General features: G+C 39.0%; 1 protein-coding gene across 3 annotated transcripts in view; it reads left to right on the forward strand.

The window, feature by feature from the left end:
• The window catches only part of nedd4l (NEDD4 like E3 ubiquitin protein ligase), a 128,265-nt gene that overhangs the window by 13,376 nt on the left and 88,247 nt on the right, over nucleotides 1-26,642 (forward strand). For all 3 annotated transcript variants that reach the window (XM_049466060.1, XM_049466061.1, XM_022676541.2), the window contains exon 2: nucleotides 10,346-10,419. In XM_049466060.1, coding sequence (XP_049322017.1) covers nucleotides 10,346-10,419 — 74 coding nt within the window. The remainder of the gene's footprint in view (nucleotides 1-10,345; nucleotides 10,420-26,642) is intronic.

Below are 26,642 nucleotides of genomic sequence, written 5' to 3' on the forward strand. Positions count from 1 at the left end.
AAGTGTGCTGATTGGCCTGCAGTCCACGCTGCTCATGTAGCTGCTGTGTCTTTATGCCTGTCGAAATGTGCTAGTTATAACAGTAAGTGTACAGCTGCACATAGGCTCATTTTCCTGTCATCTCCTGTCAAAATAGCAGCGTTTAGTTATTCTTGGTTATTCCTGTGCTGTCAAGTACTTTTCTCACTCTGTAGAGGCCTGCGTACAGTGTACTGTAAAAATCTCTTTAAATATAAAGTACAAAGTCCAGTCCTGGGGCCAAATTGCATCTGGCAGACAGATATTAATTTAATGCATTTATCACTTTATCATATTTATAGATTATTAAGTGTCCCACCAGCACAATTCAGTTTTTTTCTTTCACCTAGAGGCTAACTGTCAGGATAACTGTCTTCCTCTGGACGATATAGATTATCCTAGAACTAATAGTGATAAACGATATGGTAATTGTAAGTGTGAATGGAGTCAAAGCTGAAGCTGTTCTCTCTCTGGAGGCTGGTCAGTTAATTTGCTGAAGCTGAGGGTCGTTTAGTTTAGTCAGCATCTTGAAGCTCTGTGTCTGTCTTTTTTTTTTTTATTATGAGAAAGGCCTTTACCGCAGTTCAGCCTCTGCTGCTGTCTGTGGGTAAAATGGTGAAATGGACTCAAAGAGGGCTTTACCAGGGCTCCACAGCATCAACACTACTTACAACGGCTCTGTGCACACAGATGTTTGCTGGTTACCAATTTCTACAAATGCTAGTAATCTGCACAATTATTTGGCCAGCCAATATATCAGTCGACCACTACTAGTGGTGTTGGTGTGTTTTTCTGGTTTGAGTAGATCAGGCACAGCAGTGCTGCTTGAGTTTTTAAACACCATTGGCAAAGCAGATAAACCCAATGAAAAAAAGGAAAAAACAAATAAATAAACATAAAAATCCTCAGACGGGATCAAACCCTTTTGTCAGGGTCGCTGTCCAATATACTACTGCTGCCCCAGCTAGTGAATTGGGACACAGCAGGGGAAAAACGCCCTTATTTTGCCCAAGAACGGGCGAAAAAACGAGGCAGAAACTAAAGTCACATTATTGTTTTTCATTATAGTTTAAAGGCCCTGTCCCACTGCGATTGCGTCTAAATATCCACTAAAGTGCGTCCAAATTTCAGTGGATATTTAGTGGATATTTAGACACAATATGGACGTAGTTTAGTGGATATTTGGACTGCACCGTCCAAGTGGACGTAGTTTAGACGTTGCCGTCCACTTTAGACGCAAAAGTGGTTTTGGTACCTCCCAAAATTTTCGGAATAGACGGCGACTAATATGGACGTAATTTAGTGGATATTTAGACGCAGTACGGACGTATTTTAGTGGATATTTGGACGGCACGTACAGGTGGACGTCGACGTCCATAAAAATATTTTTTGCCGCCTCCTCCTCCTCCCGGTCTGGTCCAGCACATGGAGGAGTATGTTCTGCTGCTGCACCATCACTGCAAGGAATCTGTGGTCCATGGTTGTGTAGAAGAGAATAGATAGCTCAAGAAGAAATGATGATTCACTAGAAAAAACAACCATATATAGTTGGAAGTCGACTTCCAAAAAGTGGACGTCGACTTCCAAAAAGTGGACGTCGACTTCCAAAAAGTGGACGTCGACTTCCAAAAAGTGGACGTCGACTTTCAAAAAGTGGAAGTCGGCATCCAACTTCAATTTAGACGCAGTGCGTCTATATTTTGGACGCAGCGCGTTCACTCAGTGGACGCAGTGTTTTCTGATAAATTTGGACGTACTTTAGTGGATATTTAGAAGCAATCGCAGTGGGACAGGGCCTTAAACAACCTCACAGGCCAGATGTTTCATGCTTGCAGGCCAAATCTGGCCCACGGAGTGCCTATTGCTGACCCCTGCCATACAACATTTTAGGTTTATTCTAAAGTCAGTTCAATTTAAATCAAATATGCAAAATGCTATATTATACAATATACAATAACTATGTTTATGAATAGTATTTGCAGCAGTTGATTGTTTCGTCTTCAGTCTTTTATTTTTTGTGCTTTCTGTGCTGCTGTCCCAACTTTTCTGTATGAAACCACTCCGATATCATAACACACAAGATCTGGAAGTTAACCACATGAGCCCTTTTAGTCCTTTCTTATTCCTCTAAATCTCTCAGATTGGAGCACTCAGGCTGCACTGGCTAACCTAATGAAGTCTGTTCAGAAGAAGGAAGAGAGAGAGAGAGTAAGAGAGAGAGGGAGAGATGGATAGAGTCAGGCAGTAGAATTGCTCTTCAGCTGCAGTTTTCTCTCTGACCGGCTGTCGTTGTGCTCCAGTGGTGAAGTGGACAGGAGCCACCACCTCACTTAAGCTTATTAGCGGATGGATGGATTGAAGGAGGGAGGGAAGGAGGAAGGGAGGGAGAGAGGCTGACGGGCTGTAATTAGCGGAGAGCAGGGAGGCCGATACGGCTTAGCTGGGAACTTTCAGTGTGGGCTGTTGTAGCTGTTCAGGGATTTTTTTTTTCTCTCACTGCAGTATGTGGATTTAGCAACTTTTTCCCCAGTGTTTTGGGCTGCACTGGGCTGCACTGGGCTGCACTGGGCTGCACTGGGCTGCACTGGGCTGCACTGGGGGCTAGATTCATGGTAAGAAAGGCAGACTCTCTGTACTGGGTGTATTTGTGAAATACTCAATGCTACAGTATTACAGTACAACTTGCTCTACTTCACTGTACCTCGATTCACTTCACGCTACCTGACTCCACTACCTCCACTATACCTCTCTCTGCCTGACTCTACCTCCACTCTACCCCACTCCACTTCCCTCTACCTGACCCTACCTCCACTATACCTCTCTCTACTTCACATTCCCTCTCTCTACCTCACTCTACCTCGCTCTATTTCACTCTACCCCTCTTAACCTGACTCTACCTCCACTGTACCTCTCTCTTCTTCACTCTACCTGTCTCTGCCTGACTGTACCTCCACTGTACCTCACTTTTTTCAGTCTGTCCCTCTCTGCCTAACTCTACCTCCACTGTACCTCACTCTACTTGACTCATACCTCACTTTACCTTGCTCTACCTAACTCACCTTACCTTGCCCGACTCTACATCCACTGTAGCTTGCTATACTTCACTCTACCTCTCGCTACTCTGGTTTTAACTGCACTCTACCTTGCTTTACCTCACTTTACCAAACTCTACTTTACCCTACCTCCGCTGTACCGCCGCTCTACTGAACGCTACCTGGCTCTACCTCCACTTTACCATGCTCTGCCTCACTCTACTTTAATCTACCTCACTCTACCTCCAGAAATGAGCACAATCTGTTGTGTAAAGAGCTTCCTCAGTTTGAGTTCTCTGTTATGTTTACTGTGAACACTTATATGAGGATAACAATATAAATACTATTTACAAATGCAGCCTGCATTGGTAATCAGTGGATGTTTTGTTTGTATTTGTAGGAGTTAATTAATTTCATAAAGAAAAGATCGAATGAAGGTGAAGAAATAATGTTTTTTTTAATTTGTTTATCACCAGTGCTTTTTAATATTTCAAACCGTATCCTAATCTGTAGCACTGTACTTCACCCACAGCGAAGCAGCATAGTGTATCATAAGGTCCAGATTGTGTGAGCACTGAGAGAACGTGCTGAAAATGAAAAGCTGTGTGGTATGAAAGTGGGAGTCTGTGAAGCTGAAAAGGAATGAGAGATACTATCTTTTTTTTTTTTTTTTTTTTTAGCAGCTGTAGAAACGGCCACCATGTACAGCATGTTTACGTAATTTGGCAGATGCTCTTATGCAGAGCGACTTGCGGTTTATTTATAGTCTACTACAAATGAAGGAGAGCGTAGCCTTAACGCTTTTGCTTTGGGCTGCAACTGACCAACACCTGAACTCGCAGTTCAGATTTTATCTTTGTTTTTAGTTACGGATGGAATAGTTTTTCAAATCAGCAAAAAAAGAAAATAAAGAAGAATATGTGGGTGTTCTTTAGGGCTGACAATATATATTTTTTTCTTACAGTATGTATAGTATTTTCTGTGACACATCATGTGTTGTGATATTAATAATGTGCTCTGTGTGTCTTACAATAAGAGGAAAATAAATCGGGCTAAAACATGGCCTCCACATGGCTGGGCACGTGCTAGTAAACGCAGTGGTCGAAAACTGTGCACCTCAGTTTGGCACAGTTTTGCGCAGGTATTTCCAGTTACAGCTGAAATCATGCTTTTAATCCCAGTAAGCTCTTATTTACCTTTTTTAAAAGGTCGTTTAAATGCCCGGTTATTTGTTTTACAGTTTTCCTCTTCTTGAGTTTTGAGTACTTGGCTGACTCTATAGCACTGACTCAGCTCTCAGCCATTCTGAATCTCTGATGCAAGACAGCATGTGGGTGCGGGCGAGGCTGATGACGTCAAGGGTCCTGAATTGTTTAATATTGCGATATATATTGCAGCCCTATACTAGATCTATGTCCAATTATATTTGAGTTTGTTTTAATCTTAGTCTTTTGACCAAAATGTATAATTGTTTTATTTGTTTAAGGAATATAAGTCCCATGTTTAGCTGTTTCTGTTGTTCTGAAGCTAGAAGAAGGAGCTTTACCCACAGGGAGCAGAGATAGAGGGTGTGGCAGAAATAGTTATCGATAGATCAACTAAATGACGAAATGATAAGTAGTTGCAGCCCTAATAAAAGTTCAAACCTGTCCTTTGTTATCTTGCTGGCTGCTTAGCTAAATCATCACACACTTGTTTCAGTCTGTGTGGAGTTGGTGAATAATCCCATGTAGAGATCCAGGTGAGTGGTGGAAGTTCACTGCAGTAAAGCCTCCTGGAATGCTGGTAAATAGATAATGACTCCATAAACGCTGTGTTAACCTGCTGAGCTGTTCAGGCCTTTTACTGAGATTTGTTGGTGTGAATCGATATCCTGTGGATTTCGCACAGTAACTGTGGTGCAGTTTGTACACGCCTTAAAATCAGTGTTTTTTCGCTAAAATGTTCTGTATTGTGAATTAATACTAAAGTCATCCAAACTGTGAGGAAAAACATATGGAATTGTTTCATACTTAAGCGTTTTCTAAATAACACCTCTTGTTCAGATGACAGCTTTGCACATCTTTCCATTTTCTCAGTCAGCTTTGAGGTAGAATCACCTGGAATTCAGGCTTTCAGTTAACAGCTGTGCTGAGCTCGTCAAGAGTTAGTTACTTTATTTAAATTTCTTGCATCTTAATGTGTTTGAGAGCATCAGTTGTGAAGAGGTAGAGTTACAGGTATACAGTGAATAGCTCTATTTGAGTAATGTTCTAATCCAGATTATGGTATAGAACTACTCAACTATGTTAAGGAAAAAAATATTTAAAATAAGGAAGGTCAATCAATTTGCAGTTGCAAAGACCATCTGAAACATTATGATGAAACTGGCTCTCATCAGCACCACCCCAGGAAAGGAGGACCCAAGACTTTTCAAAGCTTAGTTTATATCCATTGCTATTTACCAGCTGCAAGCTCTTAGCCAGTTAATTGTTTGCTAAAAAAATCATATTCTCACTTTCTAACAGTATATTTATTTATACAATAAACTGCTCTGTGGTAGCTCTAGTGCATGCTGTGTTTAATGCTAATGCTCTCCCTGAAAACTGTACTCCTGTACCTGATTAAGAAATTCTAATTTAAAAATCATTGAAAATACACTGATATATTATAAAAATAAATACTTACTATTTACAGTTATTTACAACAGGAATAATTACACTCTTTGTAGAACAATGTACAGTTATTACATATTTTTTTAAGGAATGAATATATCCCAGATTTATTGTGCATCACAATACAGAAATGTATCACAATGTAATATATTATTGTCATATTGCCCAACTCTACATGTGGGCTAATCTCCTTCAGATAGAGAGGTATTAAGGCCAGATGCAGGCCTGCTTCTTCACAACAGCCTTATTCATTCACTCTGACTTCATATCAGCTGGGAGGACTGATAACACACTGTGTGTGTGTAGACTAAAATAACCACATGCCAGTTGGAGGAAGAGAGAGAGAGAGAGAGAGAGAGAGAGAGATGGGGAAAGAAAAAGAGGTAGAAGAGACACAGTTTGGAGAGTAATCGAGGGGAGTGAAATGATGGTAGATGTAGTGATAAATAGGAGGAGAGAATGAGACAATTGATCTACCATAGGCCTAATATAGGCAGACTTTACATACAATAAAAAATACAAATTATATGTAGCATTACTGTGTACTGGCGATAACTTGGCGATACAATACATATCATGAAACAGGAGTTAACTATGGTTTATTATACCACAGTTAGCTCCAACCCTGCAATGTGATTGGCTGAGAGGCATTTTATGAGTGCCGTTATCAGCCGGTAATGCACTGTAACCGAAGCTCTCCATGTATTACTCCGCCACATACAGGTAACCTAGCAGTGACCCCCTGAGAAACTAATCCCGTCCAGATAGGGCTTGTTGGATAACCAAAATATCACATTGGACCCTATTTCCAGTGTGCAAACAGTTTTTCCATTTTTGTGTGCGCAAATTGTTTATTTATGTGAGCTTTCAAAATATTGGTTTGTCGGAAAATACAGAAATCAGAAGTATACTGTAAAATCTGTAAACAGATTTTGCAATTTTGTTGCAATTTTGTTAATGTAAAATATCTTAATTCTATATTATTAAATTATTATTCCTATTCTAATAATTATTATTATTTAGTACTATTAAAACACATTTTAGCTTTTATTTCCAGGTATTTACATCTGGATCTGATGCACAGTTCTTCTGTGCATCAGATACCTTCAGATATCTATCTGAACCTGCTCATTTTTCTTGTGAGAAAAGGTATTGGAACATATGACTGTCAAGTGTGTTTTGTTGCCCAGGTGTGTCTTAATACAGTGATTATTTAAACAATAAATAGTTGAATGAATCAGTTTCAGATTTGAAATTTGCCTGTGCAGACTGGGCCTTCATAGTTAGAGGATTAACCAACATGAAAACCAGAGAGCTGTCTATGAGTGAAAAAATTGTGCAATTGTCATCCTGAAAGAATCAGAGCCATAACTGTTTGGATTGTATTGAAGAAGAAAGTCATCACTGGTGTACTGAGTAACATATGTTGAACAGGTAGATCAAGGAAAACAACAGCTGTTGATGACACAAACATTGTGAGTGCTGTAAAAAAAAAAAACTAAAAAAAAAACTGTTAGTGACTATTAGTCAACAAGAATCTCCAGAGGGAAGGAGTGAAGGTATAATAATCTAATGTATGCAACCATTTTTATGAACAAAACTACAGAGGTTTAAGTTGAAGATGAAAAACCACTGTTAAGAAGAAGAATAGAAAGGCCAGTCTGGAAAGCACAAAGGCAAGCATATGGAGAAAAAACAGATCTGCTTATGATACCAACTTATGTTACTCTCCAAAAACTTACGGTTCTGACTGTACGTGTATGTGGAGAAAGCAGGGAAGGAAAGGCCAAGAACAGGGGTGTCCAAACTACGGCCCGCGGGCCATTTGCGCCCCGTTTCCTTTTTTGGAGCGAGGTATTTTAGAAATAGAATGAAAGTTGGCCCGCTGTTAAGCAGGATTTTATAATTTGAGATTCAAAGTTTGAACGCTAGGTGTCAGAAACGGGCCAAAAAGTCGGAGAGGGTGCGCATTTCTAGCGCAGAAAAAGGGGGCAAAAGAGTCTAAAAGCAGAGAGGGTGTGCATTTCTAGCACAAAAAAACGGAACAAAGAGTCTAAAAGTTGCCGTAATTAAGGAGTTTTATATTAAGAGACATTGTTAAATTAAACATCAATTTGTCAAGTAAGTCAAGTAAAATGGTGTGTAAATGAAATAATCATGAAAAAAGTATTATTTAAAGTGGTATATTTCATTATTTGTTTTATTATAGAGTCTGTGGCCCGTGACTTCAAATATATTTCTCCTTCTGGCCCCCAACAAAAAAAAGTTTGGACACCCCTGGCCTAGAGGGGAGGTGTTGTGCAGTGTGTGTGCAGGGGCGTAGCAGCAAATTCGGGGCCCTGTACACTCTCAGTGACAGTGGGCCCCTATCCATGCCAGTACACAAGGAACGTGAGCAAAAATTTTCATGGGCCCCTCTCTCTACTTGGGCCCTGGGTGGTCAGGTCCACTTTTCCCCCCACTACCACGCCCATGTGTGTGTGTGATGGAGCAGCTCTGCTTGATTGAGCAGTACAGGATTCATACATGCCTGAAATGAAGTTCCAGCAGCGTGGAAACACACCGAGCAGGAGTACAATCACACACTGATTTTTCGATTGATTAGGCAGCGATATGCTGGAATCAGAGCAGTGTGACGTTCTATGGGCTGAACTGTAAAATGGACTTGGAATCGACAGGCCAGTGTGAGAGTAGGCAGCGGGAGAAATGTCTCCTCATCAGCAGAAAACAGAATCACCACCCAGCCTCAGACTGACTGTAAAGGTCTCGGAGCTCTCCTGCCAACGGCCATAAACATCAAGAGCATTCTCACGGTGTCCTTTCTGCTGGAGTGGCTTTTAAGATCAAAAAAGTGATAGTTTGGCAGAAAAGATGTTCTCTACTATTTCAAATGCAGTCAGTCAACTAACCTGCTAAAATCTGCCTTTTTGGGGTTTTTTTTATCTTGAGATATGGCGCTAATGTAGCTAATAACTAATGGAAGCTAATGCCCCAGCTATTAGCATCCAGCTAACTGCATGTGTAATTTAGCTTAGCTTGTGTTGAATATTAAAATAATGTGAAATAGGCCAGTCATCATGATAATGGTTACTTTTTATTGACTTATAATATAACATATGGACATGCCCATTGTATTTTTGAGACCATTAACATGAATAAACGTGTATGTTGACTTGGGGTGTAATGTTTATTTTTAATACATTATTGATTTTCAAACATACACCATATATTTTTAATTAGTAGGCTAGTTTGTAAAGATGTAAAGATTGGTGTTAGACAGTGTTTCATGTAGTATTGTGTTTAATCCCCTCCCACTCGATTGCAGTGTTGTAGATCCCACTGTTTTGCGGTCAATTAGGTTCATCCATCATGGCTAACTGGGCATCAGCGTGTCTGTGTGACCAGGCTTTACAACATCGCTAATGTACAGTTAGCATGTCAGCGAACAGGCTCATCCAACACACCTATGGTGGTAGTCTGTATCTGTTCTTTTTGTGGTCCAAATGTTATGCAGCTGTCTATAGTAAAAGGGCTGAGAAAGCCAATGCACTGCAAATTGAAAATGGCTGCAAAAGCACAAAATGCATCCATCAAAATGACAACACAAATACTGCAAATACAGAAATGCTCTGCATTTGCAGCCACAACGCAACAGAAGTGTTGTGTGTACAGAGAAATATTAAACTTCTGAATCGTAAGTTATATGCATATTAAAAATGCTGCTTTACTGAATTTTAATGAGGACTTAGCTTAGGTGAAAATTCCATTGTGTTGTGATTGTATTTGCAGCGCGTTTCTGCATTTGGACTGCTTTTCTGTATCTGCAGTGTGTTTCTGTAGCTCGTTTCTCCATTTGTAGCATTTCTCTATTTGCAGGACGTTTCTGTATTTTGCAATGCATTTCTCTATTTGCAGTGCGGTTCTGCATTTGCAGCGCGTTTCTCTATATGCAGTGCAGTTCTGCATTTGCAGCACGTTTCTGCATTTGCAGCACGTTTCTCTATATGCAGTGCAGTTATGCATTTGCAGTGTGTTTCTGTAGCTTGTTTCTCTTATTTGTAGTGTTTCTCTATTTGCAGTACATTTCTGTATTTGCAATGCGGTTCTCTATATGCAGCGCAATTCTGCACTTGCAGCACATTTCTGTATTTGCAGTGTGTTTCTGTAGCTCGTTTCTCTGTCTGTAGCAATTCTCTATTTGCAGCATGATTCTTTATTTGCAGCGTGTTTTTGCATTTGCAGCATGTTTCTGTATTTGCAGCGCGTTTCTGCATTTGCTGTGCGTTTCTGCATTTGCAGCTTATTTCTGCATTTGCAGCATCTGTGTTGTCATTTTGATGGATGTGTTTTGTGCTTTTGCAGCTCTTTTCAATTTGCAATGCATTGTGCTTTTTTTGCCCACCGTAACAAAGAAATACCATAGCAACCACCTGGAAATCACCTGCAACAGGATATCGTTAACCTGGGATACATGGCAACTGCTGAGCAACCAATAGGAGACTGTATAAACTGCGGAAATCAGATTTTCTGTGCCTGAACATTCGTTTTAAATGAGGAAGGCTGTGGCCTGAAGCTCACTCCATGCTTGTTGGTTATGTTTTATTGATGAATGTTTTTTTTTTTCTTTGTCTTTTTCTGCAGAATGAATCCCGTATCCTTCGCGTCAAGGTCATTGCAGGCATTGATCTGGCCAAGAAGGACATCATTGGTGCCAGGTAAGAATGTGCCGAGGAAATACCTACAGGGAGCACACACACTCTCTCACATACACACACACACTCTGTCTCTAATGCACCTGCTGCACCTGCTGCCTTACCAGTAATCTCAGAGCCAGCTGGAGGGGTGTGTGATATGTGTGTGTGTCTATTAGAGATATCACAGTGTTACTTTTGATCAAATACTGATGGTCAAACCATGAATTTGGAATAAAAAAAAATAATGTTTACGACTTTTAAAGGGGCACTGGGTAATATTGATATAATTTTCTCACGGGCTCCACCTACAGTTGCAGAGTGTATTTCACCTTTACAGCACTGTCCTGAAGTCAAGTTTGAGCCTCTACCCTACCCCTCCTCTCCCGGCACAAATCTGCTAGCACGTCTGTTTACTGTTTACTAGTGGAAGAGCCATCAGATCTCCAACACAAAAGAGAGCCGTCTTATCTATCTGAACTTGTCCCTTTTTGCATACTGATATGTTTTCTTTATGATTAAAACAAAACAACTAAACTTGAACAAAGACATTTCTTCAGAGTTCAGACCTTTAAAATAGTGTGTGTTTATACAGTAGTACTGTTAGCCCTCACCATAAACCATAAACAAGCCGAACATGAGGTTATTACTAAAACAAAAACACAATTATTAAAAATCCAAAGCTTTTACAAGCCCCCTACTAAAATGTATATTTAGATCAGAGCTTGGAGCCCATGTAATGATACAGACTGAAGTAAGACACTTGTGGTAAAAAGTTGATGAGGCGTTGATACTAGGGACAAAAGAAAAGTAGAGCGTAATCATAATGCAGGCGATGGCCAAAACCAGAAAGAGATTAAGTTGATGCATCAGAGCCAAAGCACAGGACAAAAGGGAAAACCTGAGCCAAAAATACAACACGAAAAAACAGAATATATGAAAAACACAGAATAAAATCAAAGTGAAACGAGAGAAGAAAGGGTCAATACATAATGCACATGTGTCTGTGTGTGCATGTGTGTGTGTGTACTAACAGGCTGTAAATGTGTGTAAACAGCAGTGTCAGAGTTAAGCTTCTTATAGTTGCTGCTGCTGCCGGCTGGCTGCCGGCCTTACACTGAGTAACTGTAACTATTTCAGAGATTTATTTAATTGTAAAAACTGTGCAGAATAAGGAATACACTAATAAATACAATAAATGCCCTAGTGTATATTTAAACATACCGCTATATGAGAGGATTTGGCTACTTTATTGACTGAATGGACTGGACTGGATTGGATGATATTACTAATACTGGAGTGTTGCTTTTATGTTGTATTGATATCCTCAGCATTATTTCGAATAGATGATGTGTTAGCACATAGAAATAGATGTCCTGTTTTTTCTGTCTGCTAATTTCTCCTGCAGTTTTGTATTTTTTTTTTTTTGTTTTAATAAACCCTAATTGCTCATCTGACTGAATGGCTCAGACTTGCATGCAGCTTATCATATTTTTATAGGAATTACCTGGGTAAAAAAAAAAAAAGTGTACATCCTGTTCCAGATAGAATGATATAAGTACTCTAGCAACACCCAATCAACCACTTGGGCTACCACAGCAACCACTTATATGCACAAATATTAAAAACTCTAACCATCAGGGGTGGGCAATATGGCTCTAAAATAGTATTACACTATTTAGGGGGATTTTTTGTGTTATTATTTGGCAATATGACAAAACACTTCCAAATCAAACTCAACTATATTTACTTGAATATTTGTGGCCACATTCAACATTCAAATGGAGATCTTTGAGTGAACTTAATAATAACTTAAGTTGATTCCCATTAACCATATATATATTTTTTTTATTGGATATTGGTACCATCTATTTAAATACTGGATATGTCCCCTTAGTTTCTGACACCACAAGACTTCCTTAGATAAACTTGTAGATCATATGTTATGATTAACTGCCTGTTCTCTACGTTGTAGGCTGTAAGAACAAGCATTATATTATGAGCTGCTAACTCTGTGTTGGCTGTATGCTATACTGTTCAGTATTTAGGCTTTTCTTACTCCATCTAATTTTCTCAGGCATCTTTTACTTGAATGAAATGGAAAAAAAAAACAATACCAAATACAAGTAGTGCAAAATAGTGGTGCAAAAAAACCCTAAATCAATTAAATTAACTTTCAATTAAGGCATAATGACAAATAATTCTTAACTGCGGATTTGCATATCACTGCGGTCTTTATCCAGTCTGTAGCATACTGGTAAAATGTGTGCATACACACTTGACTGATTCTGGTAGGCCATAAATATTGGATCAGATTAAAAGTCTGAATATCTGGAGCATGAAACCAGCTTTTAATCCTGTCCACTTCACTTAATATTAGAAGCTGTTGGCTCAAGGTCGCTGGGTCCGAGAGAACCGGAGGGTTCACTTCCAGTAGCGCCTCAGCAGACACATGCTGGCCTTTGGGCAGACTGTGAAACTGCCGGCTTCCTAATGTGCAGCGGTTATTCTGCTGCAGGTCAGGGGAAGTTTCAGCTGGAGATGTCGTGACGTCTAGACAGAATTCTGCTGAAACCAGATGAGTGGAAAACAGTCTGATGCCTTTAGAAGAACAATAGAAGCTATATCAGTCCCTACACTTCCTGTCAGTATTGTCAGAATGACTGTGTGAACATTGTACAGCATTTTATTTCAACAATGGAAATGCATGCTGGATGATGTAGCGTGGTGGCCTCTATTTTTGGCCATGTAAAAAAAATGTGGATTTCTAAGCTTACTGTAAATAAACGTAAGAGCTTTACCCATCGAAATAAACAGTTTTCAGGAGAAAAATGCAGCATTACCGAGTAGCATCACAGCGTGCTCTAAGAAAAGTGCAGCGACTTGGTTCTAATACAGCAGCTCACAGACGCCTTGTGCTGATCGACATCACCCTAGAAGTAATGAGAGGAGAGAGCGCCTTCTACCCACCCAGAGAGAGCAAGGCCAATTGTGCTCTCTCGGGGCTCCGGCATCTAATGGCCAGCTACTGTTAAAATAAGATAATATAAGATTTAAAAATATATAGAATAAAAATAGAATAACATAAAACAGATATCAAGATAAATACAGGTTCGCTATGTATAGCTATAGTAGCATAGATACATAGCACGTAATCGACATATCCACCAAGGGTAGCTTGAATCCCTCTGTAAATGGTCCAGTACGAGTAAAGTGTTGAATGTGCAGCACTGATCCAGCACTGTTCTCTCTGTTCATCGGTCAGTTGGTTTTTAGCCTCACAGGTTGTGTAATTTGTTAAAATGTAGTGAAATAACTTGCATGTTAAATACCTTCCCTGAGGGAGGCCCGTTTGGTCAAAGCCTTGATTTTCTAATGCCAAACTTCAAAAATGTTGCTGTTGGGCCTCACTGGGATTTACAATGTTCTGCGCTTAGTAATTAACCCTGATTTGAGCTCACTGCAGTCTTTCACAATCTGGCCTGTTGACTTTGGACACCATTCTAGTACTTTGCCCTTTAACCTCGTTGGAACGTTTGCAACCAAAACATCACAGCTGTTGATAACGTAGGAGTGGTAATTGATTACCTTCTCTCTTATTAATGTGCCTTTTTGTGTTTGAGTGTGAGGAGAGGGTCGGGTTTGGTATTAGAAGAAACTTGCAGAAAAGCCTTTCTACAAAAAACAAAAGCTTAACAATTAACAAACCTGTCGCAGAGGCTGGATCTGATGGTTACACTTCAACTCAAGTGGGCCTGTGCTTGTGTTTGCCGTTGGCTAAAAGCTGTTGTTGTTGATTTTCTTTTGTGTTTTTGTTCTGGTCCAGGTTAACCTCATTGTTTTAATAATTATATAATATATGAATATATGAACGTAATTAGGTCGTAGGCTTGTTTTCTTGATGCCTTGAAAATCACAGTGAGGATGAGGTCCTAGAACAAACATGGTTGTGGTTAAGACAGTTCACAGTTATGACAGGGGGTTGGGACAGGTCTTAGAACATTGCTATTGGTGATTAGAACCAATCACAGGCAGTTTTACTGTGTGTTGTTTACATTTTGAGCCAAATCTCAAAGTTGTCCTATGGTGTGACTGTCACAAGAATGGCTCAATAAATGTGAAATTCTATAAGGACAAAAGAAAACATTGAAATGTGTCTTTACTAACTGATAAGTAGAGTTTAGCTCAGAATGGCATGGTCATTAACTGACACAAAAGGCTAAACATAATTTTGGTTGACAGATGACACCACCAGACACAGGTGGTTGTGTGTTATGCCTGGTTCAAACTACACAACTTTGAGTCGTGAGGTCATTGTGCTGGTTGTGCTATAATCCTGAGTCCTTCAGCTGTTGTGACTTTCATATTAGATGACCGATCGGCGACTTAGGGTCACAAATTACACAATTTTCACCATGGAAAATTACAGACTCACCTGGCTGCTCTCCAAAAGCACATTTTGTACGCACTGCACGACTGCATGAGCACCGATTTGATCCCTGATTTATCTACTAGGTAAACTGAGGTAAAATACTGTAGTGTGAACCTGGTAGGGGTGTGACAAGACACTAGTATATTGAGACGAGACGAGGGACAATACTGGGATCACAAGGACGAGACAAGATTTAAAAAATAAAATTTTAAAGAAAACGTCAGAAATGAAAAATGGCTTGAAAACTAGAGTTTTATTTGACAAAATGCAGCCAGACATACAACTTAAAAGTAGCAGAAGCATCTTCTATACAAATGCTCGAATTTTCCTCATCTGCTGAGAGCTGCTCTCGCTGCTCAGCCATCATATTCTATTGCTATCGCTACTGGGTTGCCAGATCCCTCTTAAAGTCCACACTTAACTGTTTTTTTGCCCCGCGAGACAGGTTTAAACCTGACGAGAAATATAGAGATCTCGTCACACCCCTGGTAAACAGTGTTTTAAAAACTTCAGCAGCACTGCTGTATCTGATTCTCTTGTACCAGCACAATTCACACACACACATCCTACACGACCATAACAGTGCAGTCACTGCAGTGCTGAGAATTCTCCAGCACCCAAAGGAGGATTTAGATTCCAGTGCATGTTTAATTTCTATTATACGTTAACTATCTTTCTGTTCAATTCTATTAATTGTGGTGTTCACAGTGAATATGGCTGATATGAGTCCTGTGTTGTGCAGCTGATTTAGAAGGTTTTGAATCTGTGTCTAACCCCGTCTGTAAATAAAGTGGGACAGTGTTTGTCTGCTCCAGTCCCTGAGGAGTGCTCCATGGCACAGTTCTGAGTTTTCTCCTGATGTAACATGCCTGCTTCAGTTTGTAAAGGCCTTGAACACGGATTTGTTAAATTAGATTGGATGGGTTGGGGGTAAAAGAAGATAGACTTTGCCTGTTGGTGTAGCCTGGGCTTCTAGAGGCCTGTAACTGAGATGGTGCTTCCAAATACAGAAATCAAGGATTCTAACATCCTTCCACTTGTCTATTGGACAAAAGAAAAAAAACTCTACAATCCATTAGAGTTGACCTGGGGTACAAATGATTCCACCTCTAATCAGGCACAAGGTTATGAGAGCAACATAACAACAAAGTGGCAGATTGTGACTGTAGATATCTCAAATGACTTTTCTGAGAATGTCAAACAGTGTTTGCTTTGTATTACTTTGAGTAATAAGTGTTTGGTACATGAAAGGGGCAAGTTATGCACAGTACCCCAACCATAAAAGGAAAATCTAGCGTGACTTTGATATGAGACTTATATATAAAAACAGGTCAATTCCAGATCAGTTTTTCACCTCCAGACCCTGCTAGTTACGGGAATACAGGAAGGTACAGGGAAACAGGACTCATGACCAAGGCCCAATCTCATTTCTCTTTTGTACCCCTTCCCCTTGTTTTCGAGTGTAACAGAGTTACAAGGGGGAGGGGCATAAAATCCTCCCACTAAGAATTGGGACAACCCTTTAAACCCTTCAAACCCTTTATTTTTCTGTTTCACCTTAAAATTTGCAGCTTTGGCCACCTGTTAAGCCATTTAAGGTGGAATGGGAATGTTAGCTTACAAACTAGCGACTGAGACAAACTAGTAGTGAATTATTTTAAAATAATAAAACTACACATTCAACTATGGTAATATAGTGGTTACCAATTGTGTGTGTTTTTTTTTTTTGTTTGTTTTTTTTACTTTTACACACAAGGTTTCATTTCCAACTTTTCAAATTTGTAAAAGAAAATATTAAATATATTTAAAATATGCTTGGATACTTTATTATTCTTTGCAGGTATTTAATATATGCATAAAAATATATATTTTTTTATTTGCCTATGAAGTCCTTGCTTTCATTTTTGAGTTTTTGTGGATTTTTGTGCTTCTGGAATCCCTTGTTTGCTGCTGTTTAATTTTCTGCTTCTATATGTATATAAATGCAGCATTTTATCCGTTTTTAAAACCTTTTTACTTTTTTACAAATACTGTCAGTTCTCTTCTACATGAGCTTTAATTATGCTTGATATACCTATTTGGCTCATTAGTGCCACTAGTGTTTGGGCATGGAATTACATCTTTCTATAATCTCATCATCACTCTGGGCAAAGGACAGATGAGGAACAGGACAGGGGCACCTCAGGGGCCAATTAGGTTTCAGCAGGGACCAATGCCCCTTTGGTACCGCCCCTTGAACCGGCAGTGGTTGGGAACATTAATTCAAAGCATTGTATTTCAGAATGCTGGGGGTGAACAGAGGTTGGCTATTCTATTAGTTTGTACTCGTTATCTTGTTTCACTAAACCCCAAGTTTATATCTCACCTGAGAGAAACCACTGAATAGATACAACTAAATGGTATTAAACTGTAATAAGATATTAAGGGATATCTCCTCTGATAGAAGAGCTACCCAGAGCTGGGTGGATGATGCAATACAGTGATGCCATAGTAAATCTTACAGCAGATCTGCAGAGCTGTTTCCTGCCTGGCCAATCCCCTTACTGTTACTCACGCTCCAAAAGGACTTTTTGGTGGCTCAGGAATTGTTCCGGCCAATTCTCACACCAGAGCATTTTGCAGAACCAGGAGAAATCTGCTTTAGGTCCATTATTTGATGGTGCACAGCATGAAATTGAATTTTGGCTGGTTTCAGTCCGAGCTCCTGGAGATGTAGGCCTGAGTGCAGCTTTTGTTAGTGTAATCAGAGTGGTCTCAGAGGAGGGGAAATGGGCAGATCATGTTTAGATCCCACTCTTCCTTTCAGAGCGATTACACATCTGATGAACAAGACCGATAGCCGAAGCTAATGAGAATATTGACTCATTAGGGTGTCCCACCACTGGCTGCTGGCTTTTTACACTGCTTAGAATAAAACAATTTCTGGTGACCAATTTTTACTTATACTTTTACTTTTACTTATACTTATACTTAGTATAATATCATTATTCTCGATACTAAAACAGTACTTTGGCCAAAAAAAGTTGTTTCTTTTGTCTGAAGATAAAGTATATATTAAAATACTTTAAAACAGCTCTCATATAGAGGATGATAATTATTTGTATTAAGTATTTTACACTGGAAATGCATAGGTTTTGCAGTGATTAGTTATTAGTAATATATTTACGGTAGTAAACAGTTGTTTATGAAGTTGTAGTATTGAAAAAGCATTGAACTTCATTGAAAATCATTGTGACAATTCGTTCACTTGTAACAAGGAGAAAATCATCGCTATCCTTGCCTCTCCTGGCTCAGCATGCTGCTAACGGCACTATGTAACTTTGTTATAGGGAGCAGGACAACACTTGTGAAAACTGTGTAACTTTGCAAAACCTCAGTTATATTAGTAAATAGTAAAATTCTGTAATGTTACTCTACTGTGTCAGTCCACATGTTTCTTTTTACCTTTAGTGATGGTTCTTTATCTGTCTGCTTGTCCAGAAACGCATTTAAAAAGTGTACAATTTAGAGGAGCGTCTACCTACTGACTTTAGGAGGAGCCCAGGAGTAAGAAATACCAATTTTCTTATAATTCATATAATAATGTTGAACTGTTCAACTGCTAACATGTACATTTAATTACACAGTTTAATTAGATGTATTGCAGTATAGAAAAAGTTACTACACCATTATGGGAGAGAATTAAAATTTTCTTTCTTTTTTTTAAATGATCAGTCCTGTTCCTGAAGACCCTCTGCCCTGCACATTTTAGTGGTTTCCCATCTTTCTCACAATCCCTTACACTCTGAAGGGGCTCTGTTCCACTCTGTTAATAAGCTGATGAATAAATAAAAACATTGTATGAGAAGTTATCTCTAACATTTTGACTGGTACAGTTTCTTTGTTGGCCAATAAAGGTGTGCATTGGTAAATTGATCAGTAATTAAAAGTGTCGTTAAAGTGGAACAAGGTGAAGTTATTGACAGTACTGAATTTTCTAAAGTATTGAATGTTCTGTACTTTGTGTTGGATGTGGTTCAGGCAGTAGTTGAGTTGTTGGTTGGGTTAATATTAAAGCTCAGATCAGGGCACAGTTTACAGTTTTCTCTCTGCTCTGATTCACCCGCCTGATTCAGCTCGTTTAGAGTTTGATAATTAGCTAATGAGCCCAGCGAGCTGTGTGTGTGAGTGAGTTTGTGCTCAGTCATTTGCAGTAATCATTAAAGTGATTGTGAAATCATTGTGTGCCTGTGCACAAGCAAGCGTGAGTGTGTGTGCACAGTAGAGGGCAGATGAGGACAGTGGTATTGTTGAGATCCTGAGTTCAGCTCGTTTTTCTTTTCTATTCTTTTCCTCCTCATGTACTCCTAACTAAAATAATATACAGTTTCAAGTTTTTTTTTTTTTTTTTTTTTTTGCATTAATGGGATTCTTGGCAATATGTAAAAACAATGAATGTTTTTTTTTTTCAAAACAATGAAAATTGATTTTGATTGACAAAATAATGTAACAAAAAAACTTTACCATAACAATAAAATGCAGATTTATTGAATGCATATAAACTACACATAACAATAATTCCACAAAAAATACCCTTAAAGCTTGACAGTAAATATCAAAACAAACATACCGAATAATTTAGTTTTTTTTTTTTTACAGAAAACCACTATTATCTCTATATTGTCTTCATGGTATTGTGTGACATGGTCTTTATGACAGGAAAGTATTTTTAATCATCATAATATGATTGTAAGAACTGTAATATCATGAACTATAACAATCTTCAAGCTGCAGAGCACTTTACAGCATGGAAGAGTGAGGAAGAACAAGCCTGCTTGAGGAAGAACGAGGCAGCGTGAGGAACAACAAGGCGGGGCAAGGAATAATTAAGTAGAACAAAGAAAAAGGAGCTTGCAAGAGCAAAGAATAAAGCATAGCAATGTAGATCAAGTAAAAATGAGGCAGAGTAAGGTAAACTAAAGGCAGAGTGAGAAGAATGAGGTGCAAAAAAGCAGCAAGAGCAAGGAAGTAGAATGAGCAAGGTAGAGTGAGGAAGGAAGAACAATGAAGAGAGCGAAGAACAAGGCAGAACAATGTAGCGCAAGGAAGAATGAGGTAGAGTAAGGTAAACAGAAGGCAGAGCGAGGAAGGACGAGGCAGAACAAGGAAAATGAACGTGGAAGAGCAAAGTAGAGCAAGGAAGACTGAGGTAAAGAGGTAAACTGGAGGCAGAACGAGGCAAAGCAAGTAAGAATGAGGAAGGAAGAGCAGTGATGTAGCGCAAGGAAGAACAAGGTAGAGGCAGGTAAACAGGAGGCAGAGCAAGGTAGAATGAGGAAGGAAGAACAAGGAAAAGCAGTGAGGAATAAGGCGGAGCAACGTAGAGCAAGAAAAGATAAGGAAAAGCGAGGCAGAGCAAAGAAAAGTGAAGTAGAACAAGGAAAATGAGCATAGAAGCGTGAGGGAGGAAGTGTCAAGTGCCAAAAAAACTTTTGAGGAACTAATTTATATTCATTTATTTATTGTTTCACATCAATATCAGGAAATCCAACAGCGTTATCACACATCACATTTTTAGTTCATATCGTAAACCCCTAGTCTGCACGCCGTATTTCCTGTCCTCTGCGTGAGCAAAGGGGAAGTCTGGGAAATGCCAGAGCGAGAGGTCTATATTTACAGGGTCAGACTGAAATCGGAGGATGGGGTTTTGGTTGTTGTTTTGTTTAGAAAACGATGAGCGCATCAGTCATCAGTGTTTTGCTTTTCTCTTGTCTTCTGATTATGTAACAGTGCTGGAGAGACTCCCCTGCTGAGACCCAGAGAGAGAGAGAGAGAGGGAAGAGAAAGAGGAAGGAGAGAATGAAAGAAAAGGAGGAGGAGAAAGAGAATAACAGCACTGCAGGCTCTCAGTAGTCCATTAGGTTGGATTGGCTTAATCAAAAGATCTCAGGCCTTTTGTAAACAGCCAATTACCAGCAGAGGGGTGGATGAAGATTGTAATTATTCACTGAGGCTCTTTAGCTACTGTCCTCCGTTGCACCGAGAAAGTGTGAGAGTGCGTGAGAACTTTTACAAACCGGCCCTAGTCATATTGGTTGTCTAGCTCTGCTGAAAATTAGTGCTTGTGAAATCTGGGCTAGTGAAAGCTGGGCTGCTGAATGTTAGTGCTGGTAAAAGCTGGGCTGCTAAATGTGAAGTCTAGTAAATGCTGGGCTGCTGAATGTTAGTGCTAGTAAAAGCTGTACTGCTGAATGTTAGTGATAGTAAATGCTGGGCTGCTGAATGTTAATGCTGGTAAAAGCTGGGCTGCTGAATGTTAGTGCAATTAAAAGCTGGGCTGCTGAATGTTAGTGCTAGTAAAAGCTGTGCTGCTGAATGTTAGTGCTGGTAAAAGCTGGGCTGCTGAATGTTAGTGCAATTAAAAGCTGGGCTGCTGAATGTTAGTGCTAGTAAAAGCTGTGCTGCTGAATGTTAGTGCTACTAAAAGGTTGGGCTACTGAAAGTTAGTGCTAGTGAAAGATGCTAAATGTTGTTGCTAGTGAAAATTGTGCTGCTGAATATTAGTGCTAGTAAAAGCTGTGCTGCTGAATGTTAGTGCTAGTAAAAGCTGGGCTGCTGAAAGTTTGGGCTAGTAAAAGCTGGGCTGCTAAATGTTAGTGCTAGTAAATGCTGGGCTGCTGAAAGTTAGTGCTAGTGAAAGATGCTAAATGTTGTTGCTAGTGAAAATTGGGCTGCTGAATATAAGTTTTACTGAAATCTGGTCTGCTGAAGGTTAGCACTGATAAAAGCTGGGCAGAATATTAGTGCTGTGCTGCTGAATGTTAGTGCTACGGAAACCTGGGCTGCTGAATGTTAGTGCTAGTGAAAGCTAGGCTACTGACTATTAGTGCTATTGGAAGATGGAATAGATGGTGAAATTTGGGCTGATGAATGTTGGCACTGGTGTAATCTGGGCTGCAGAATATTAGTGCTAGTGAAAGTTGGGCTGCAGAATACCACTGGTTGTAAAATCTGGACTGGAAAGTTTGGGCTAAGGAAAGCTAGGCTGCTAAATGTCAGGGCTTGAAAATTGATGCTGGGCTGCTGAATGTTGAAATATGAGAATTTCAATGTAAAATTTGTGCGTGATAGTCTGGATTAGATGCTCACCTTGATGGATGCATGTGTTTTTAAGTAGTTATATGTTGATATTTACCAATATTGATCCATTTTAACATCAACAGCATAAAGCAATAAAGTAATATCCTGGTTCTGTAACTTTTAAGAGACACTGAGACTGAGACTGAGAGTGTCTCAGTATGACACTGTGATGCCTGTGGGATTTTTTTTGCTCATAGGAAAACACTGGGCCCTCATGGAGGGAATGCGCAAGCTGGAATTCAGTTAAATCAGCATTTCCTCTGACCCCTGACCCCGGCCTGCCATCTTTAGGAACAAACCAAACTTTTTTGTTTGCTTGTTTGACTCAAACCCTTCTTTTTTTTTTTTTTTTTTTTTTTTTTTTAACAAGTGTGTGACGCATCAGTGTTTCATATGAGAAGAAACTTTAAAGGATATCTGTTTCTATTTTCAGTTTGAAACTGCTGGATAAGGGCAGAGTCAGCTTCTGGTTGATTGAAATAGACAGATATGGCCAATAAAGAATATTACAGTAGTTCTCCCTTAGGCCTGGGAGGACTGGAGATTCTCCATGCTGCTTCACTACTGTTGCAGTGCATTGATGCTGTTTTTTTTTTTTAACCTCCTGTTCCTTTAAATTACATCCCAGAAGTCCTGAATGGGGTATAATGTAATACCAGAGAATATAGTTACTTTTCATTTATTCCTTTCTGGTTAAGGGGAGGGGTCAAAAAGATGGTTCAATGGGGCGGGGGGTTTAACCCTAAACTAGGTGATGCTAGTTTTAACCCTTGACTAACACATAACCAAATAGCCAATGTCCAAATACCCATAGCTGTCAAGTTTTAGATTTAAAAATAAGCCGTCCCACCAGCCCAACGAAGGTTCAGTATCCCTTACATTTTAAGACAGGTTTACAAAAAATCTAAAATAACCACATGTAAACCACTTACACACTACAATTAGATTATCAGAATCTGAAATGTTGTGGACATTCCTACATATGTAATTCTTTTAATACAGCCAAATTAAAAACCCTTTTCTAGATATTAAAAAAAAGTTAAGATTTCATGTCTTTTTTGCCATAAATGCACTCTTTTATATAATATATTTAGTTATTTATTTAATAGATTTAAAAATGAACAAAGGGTGCACAAATTATGCAAAATGACTGTAGGTGATCTAAAAATAGTATTATGGGCTTTTACTAAAAGGACATGGACCACATATATTCCATCAGTAAAAAGTAGTCCTAAGGGGTCTACACAATTAATAATTTTTAATTAATACTTCTTTCTTTTGATCACTCCACCCCTGATCAGTTCAGTTAATTTCGGTCCTCTCCACATTTCTAGTTAAACTGAGTCACAAGCTACCATGATGCTACCACCACCATGCTCGACTGTACAGGGACAGCTGTCTTTATACATCCCACCAGGGAACATCTTGATCTCTTTTCTGTTTGGTCGATTGATTTATTAATAAATTAATTAATTAGACCAAAAAGTAAAACAATTGTCATAATATTATTTTTTTTATTATATTTTAGAGCAAAATTAAAAGCATTTACGATTGCTTGGCAGTTAAAAACAACACTTTCAATGCTCAAATTTTTTTTTCCCCATTCCCCCCCCCAAACATTTTTGTCCACCCTAGTCATACAAACTCACAATAGAGCAAAATTAAATGAGATAATGAATAAAAATAAAAATACACACTCACAAAAAAACCCCAAATAAATACTAATAATACTACTACTACTACTACTACTACTAATAATAATAATAATAATAATAATAATAATAATAATAATAATAATAATAAAATTATAAAAATAATTATATTAATCATCTTTGTAAAAGCACAGCATAATCCATGCCTGCATCGCAATTAACACACTTCTGTATTTTACTCTAGCTTCTTATTTTGGTGCACTATTGTATGCAAACTGTCTAGTGTTGTTAAGTATCCATGTTTTCGTGGACATGACCTTCTTTGTGATGGGTCGAAACATGTTATGTTACAGCCCAAAGCTCTACAGGAATTATACAAGCTGTGTATTTCAGCTGTCTGTGCACATCTGTGTCAGCAATGGGTGCAACTCAATGTAGCTGAATGCATTCATTAGTGGGGGTTCCCACACACATTTAGACATATTGAACATGTGTAAATACCATAGGACTATTTGTGCAGTAGTTATATAGTGCATGTCCAGCATACGGTGCACAGCAATAGTGCTTAGTGTAGGAACCTGAGCTGATGGTGATAATGACGGTGCAGTGTATAAGCGATGCTGCTCTGAGTCAGCGTTAGCACGCTGCGCCTGACTGTTGGATTAGTAATTAGAGAAACTGCCAAAGCAGCCGTCATGGCAGAGAGCTGTTCTTGTTGATAATGACAGGAAACGTCTTCTTAACTGTAGCGTTTGGAATGGGCTTCTGTAAGCAAGTTAGTGTAAGTATGTTAGTGTAAATTTGCACTGTTGCTCAATGATTATAGTATATCTGTGAGATTTAGATCACCTTAACTGATTGTTAAGTGTGCCAGGTACGCAAATAATCCCATTTTGATTACTTCAATCTGATTTTGTGAAACAAGATAAAGGTACTTGGGTTCTAGCTCAGTGGTCAGGGACTACTTTTTTGTTAATATGGTATTTCTGGCTTTTTAGAACCTTCACATGTGTACAAATATAACCTGTATGTAGGTGTGGGACCATTTCATTCCAGTATCGGTATCGTGTCTGATATTATCTTGACAATCCACTTAGCAATTCATATTTCAGTAACTCTAATGTGCCATTACTGATCCTGTGACTTTATAATAATATCTAATATGATAATTGAGTGTAGGAACAGTTGTGTGAGTTTAACCAATTTAATCAAGCACCTGCAGAGATTTTCTGTGAGTGATTACCAGAATTTAGCTCATTAGCTAATGATGCCTCAGCAACTCCAGCCTGTAACTGAGCGAGGCAGGGGAATTGAGGGTGTTCTGAGTGAAATGCAAAAAGACCCTGAATTTGAAAATAGAGAATTGTCTGTAAAATCTTAATTATGCTTTCAGCCATTTTTCATTAAATTTTTCTCATTTTCATTTCAAATTTTAGTTTTTTTCATCTTGTAAAAGACATGGATTGGATGAAACCATTAGATATTTGTTAGAATAAGCAAAAATGGAAAAATCAGAAAACTGGAAAAAAAAAAATTCAATTCCTAATGTGAGGGGCAATGAACATTGGAAAAATGGATAAAAACATATTTCTTCTTTACTCTACTAAATGGAAAAAATAATACATTTTACAACTACTTTTTTTTTTTAGTGGAGTTCATATATTTGCACATTGACAGTTATGACATCTCTTTGCCAAGAAGAAGGTATTTGACAATACTGAGATCAGCTCAATTTATTTATTTATTTCATTATTTATTAGTTTATTTTCATATATTGTACAATAAGGAAATGAATAACACATTATCGTGACTGGTCTGCTTGGGGGAGTACTGTGTCTGTTGACTGTATACTTAAGGCGTGTCATTAGAGACTGTTAATGCTTCCTAATGACTCCTGATCCTCTGTTTCATCAGCCTTTTCACGCAGGGCTGTGTGAATTATCCCTCTGCTCTTTAACTGCTTCCTGCTATTGTCCCACACTCTTCCGGACCAGGCCTCAGATATGACCTCATTGTTGGGAATTTCTCTCTGAAATGCAGTTCACATGAAAAAGCTGAGTAATACATGCTGGATATGAGAGGCTTCCTCCTTTTTTCCTCCTTTTTCTGTCGTGAAGCTCAACTGTTCAGCCTCGTTAGTTGAGATGTAGGGTGCTATGATTACGGAAATGTGGAAATCACAGATGGAATCTTGGGATTGAAGTATTTACTCCACACCTTCAACTCATTCAGTTAGTAGATCCTGTTGCCTGTGTGGCAATCCTTACAATCATACTGAGATGTTTACAATAAAGTTAAAAACGTTTCCTCTATCCAACTTATCATGCATTCTTAATTCCAGCATTCTTAATTAATCAGGTGTTATACAACAATGTTATCGCCAGAGACTGTAAAAAAGATGGACGCCGTGTCTCCGTTCCCATTCATTCAATGAAAATGAAGCCAAAATCTTCCGCCATGTTGGCGATCCTGCCACCTGATTCTGCGCAGTAGAGACCAGAGGAGGGAGAAAGACTGTGGAGAGCAACCTACTCATTTAAATAACCCCGCCCCTGAGGGCTGCCTCGCGGTCACAGACTGCAGAGCGGGGCGGAGCGGAGCTGACGGTCTGTTATTGGTCCCGCCCATAAGCAGCCATTTTACCATAACCACACCTTTTTTGAATAGAGCCGAATAACGTTTTAAAAACCGAATTCTGTGGGGATATACAAATTTAACAATATAAGCAGAGGTTACACTAGCTGCTGCATTTTAATAATGGAGGTAGAATTACAGTATATTAGAAAAAAACGTGATTGAATGTTGTCTGTTTTGCCATTGAAACCTATGGGAATGGGTGGAGTTACACAGCTTTCTACAGCCGAACAGCAGGGGGCGACCGACCTGTGGTGGCTTCACTTTTAAGAGACGATGCTCTGTCCAGCTATATACAGTCTCTGGTTATCACAGATAACATTAATTATCCATATTTTGCACCCTTACTATTTATTATAATTCAGTAAAATCAGTACTGTGTTTTTAAGAATTGAAGCGGTGGTGCAGAA

Source organism: Astyanax mexicanus, chromosome 17 (assembly GCF_023375975.1).
Source record: "Astyanax mexicanus isolate ESR-SI-001 chromosome 17, AstMex3_surface, whole genome shotgun sequence".
NCBI lineage: Eukaryota > Metazoa > Chordata > Actinopteri > Characiformes > Acestrorhamphidae > Astyanax > Astyanax mexicanus.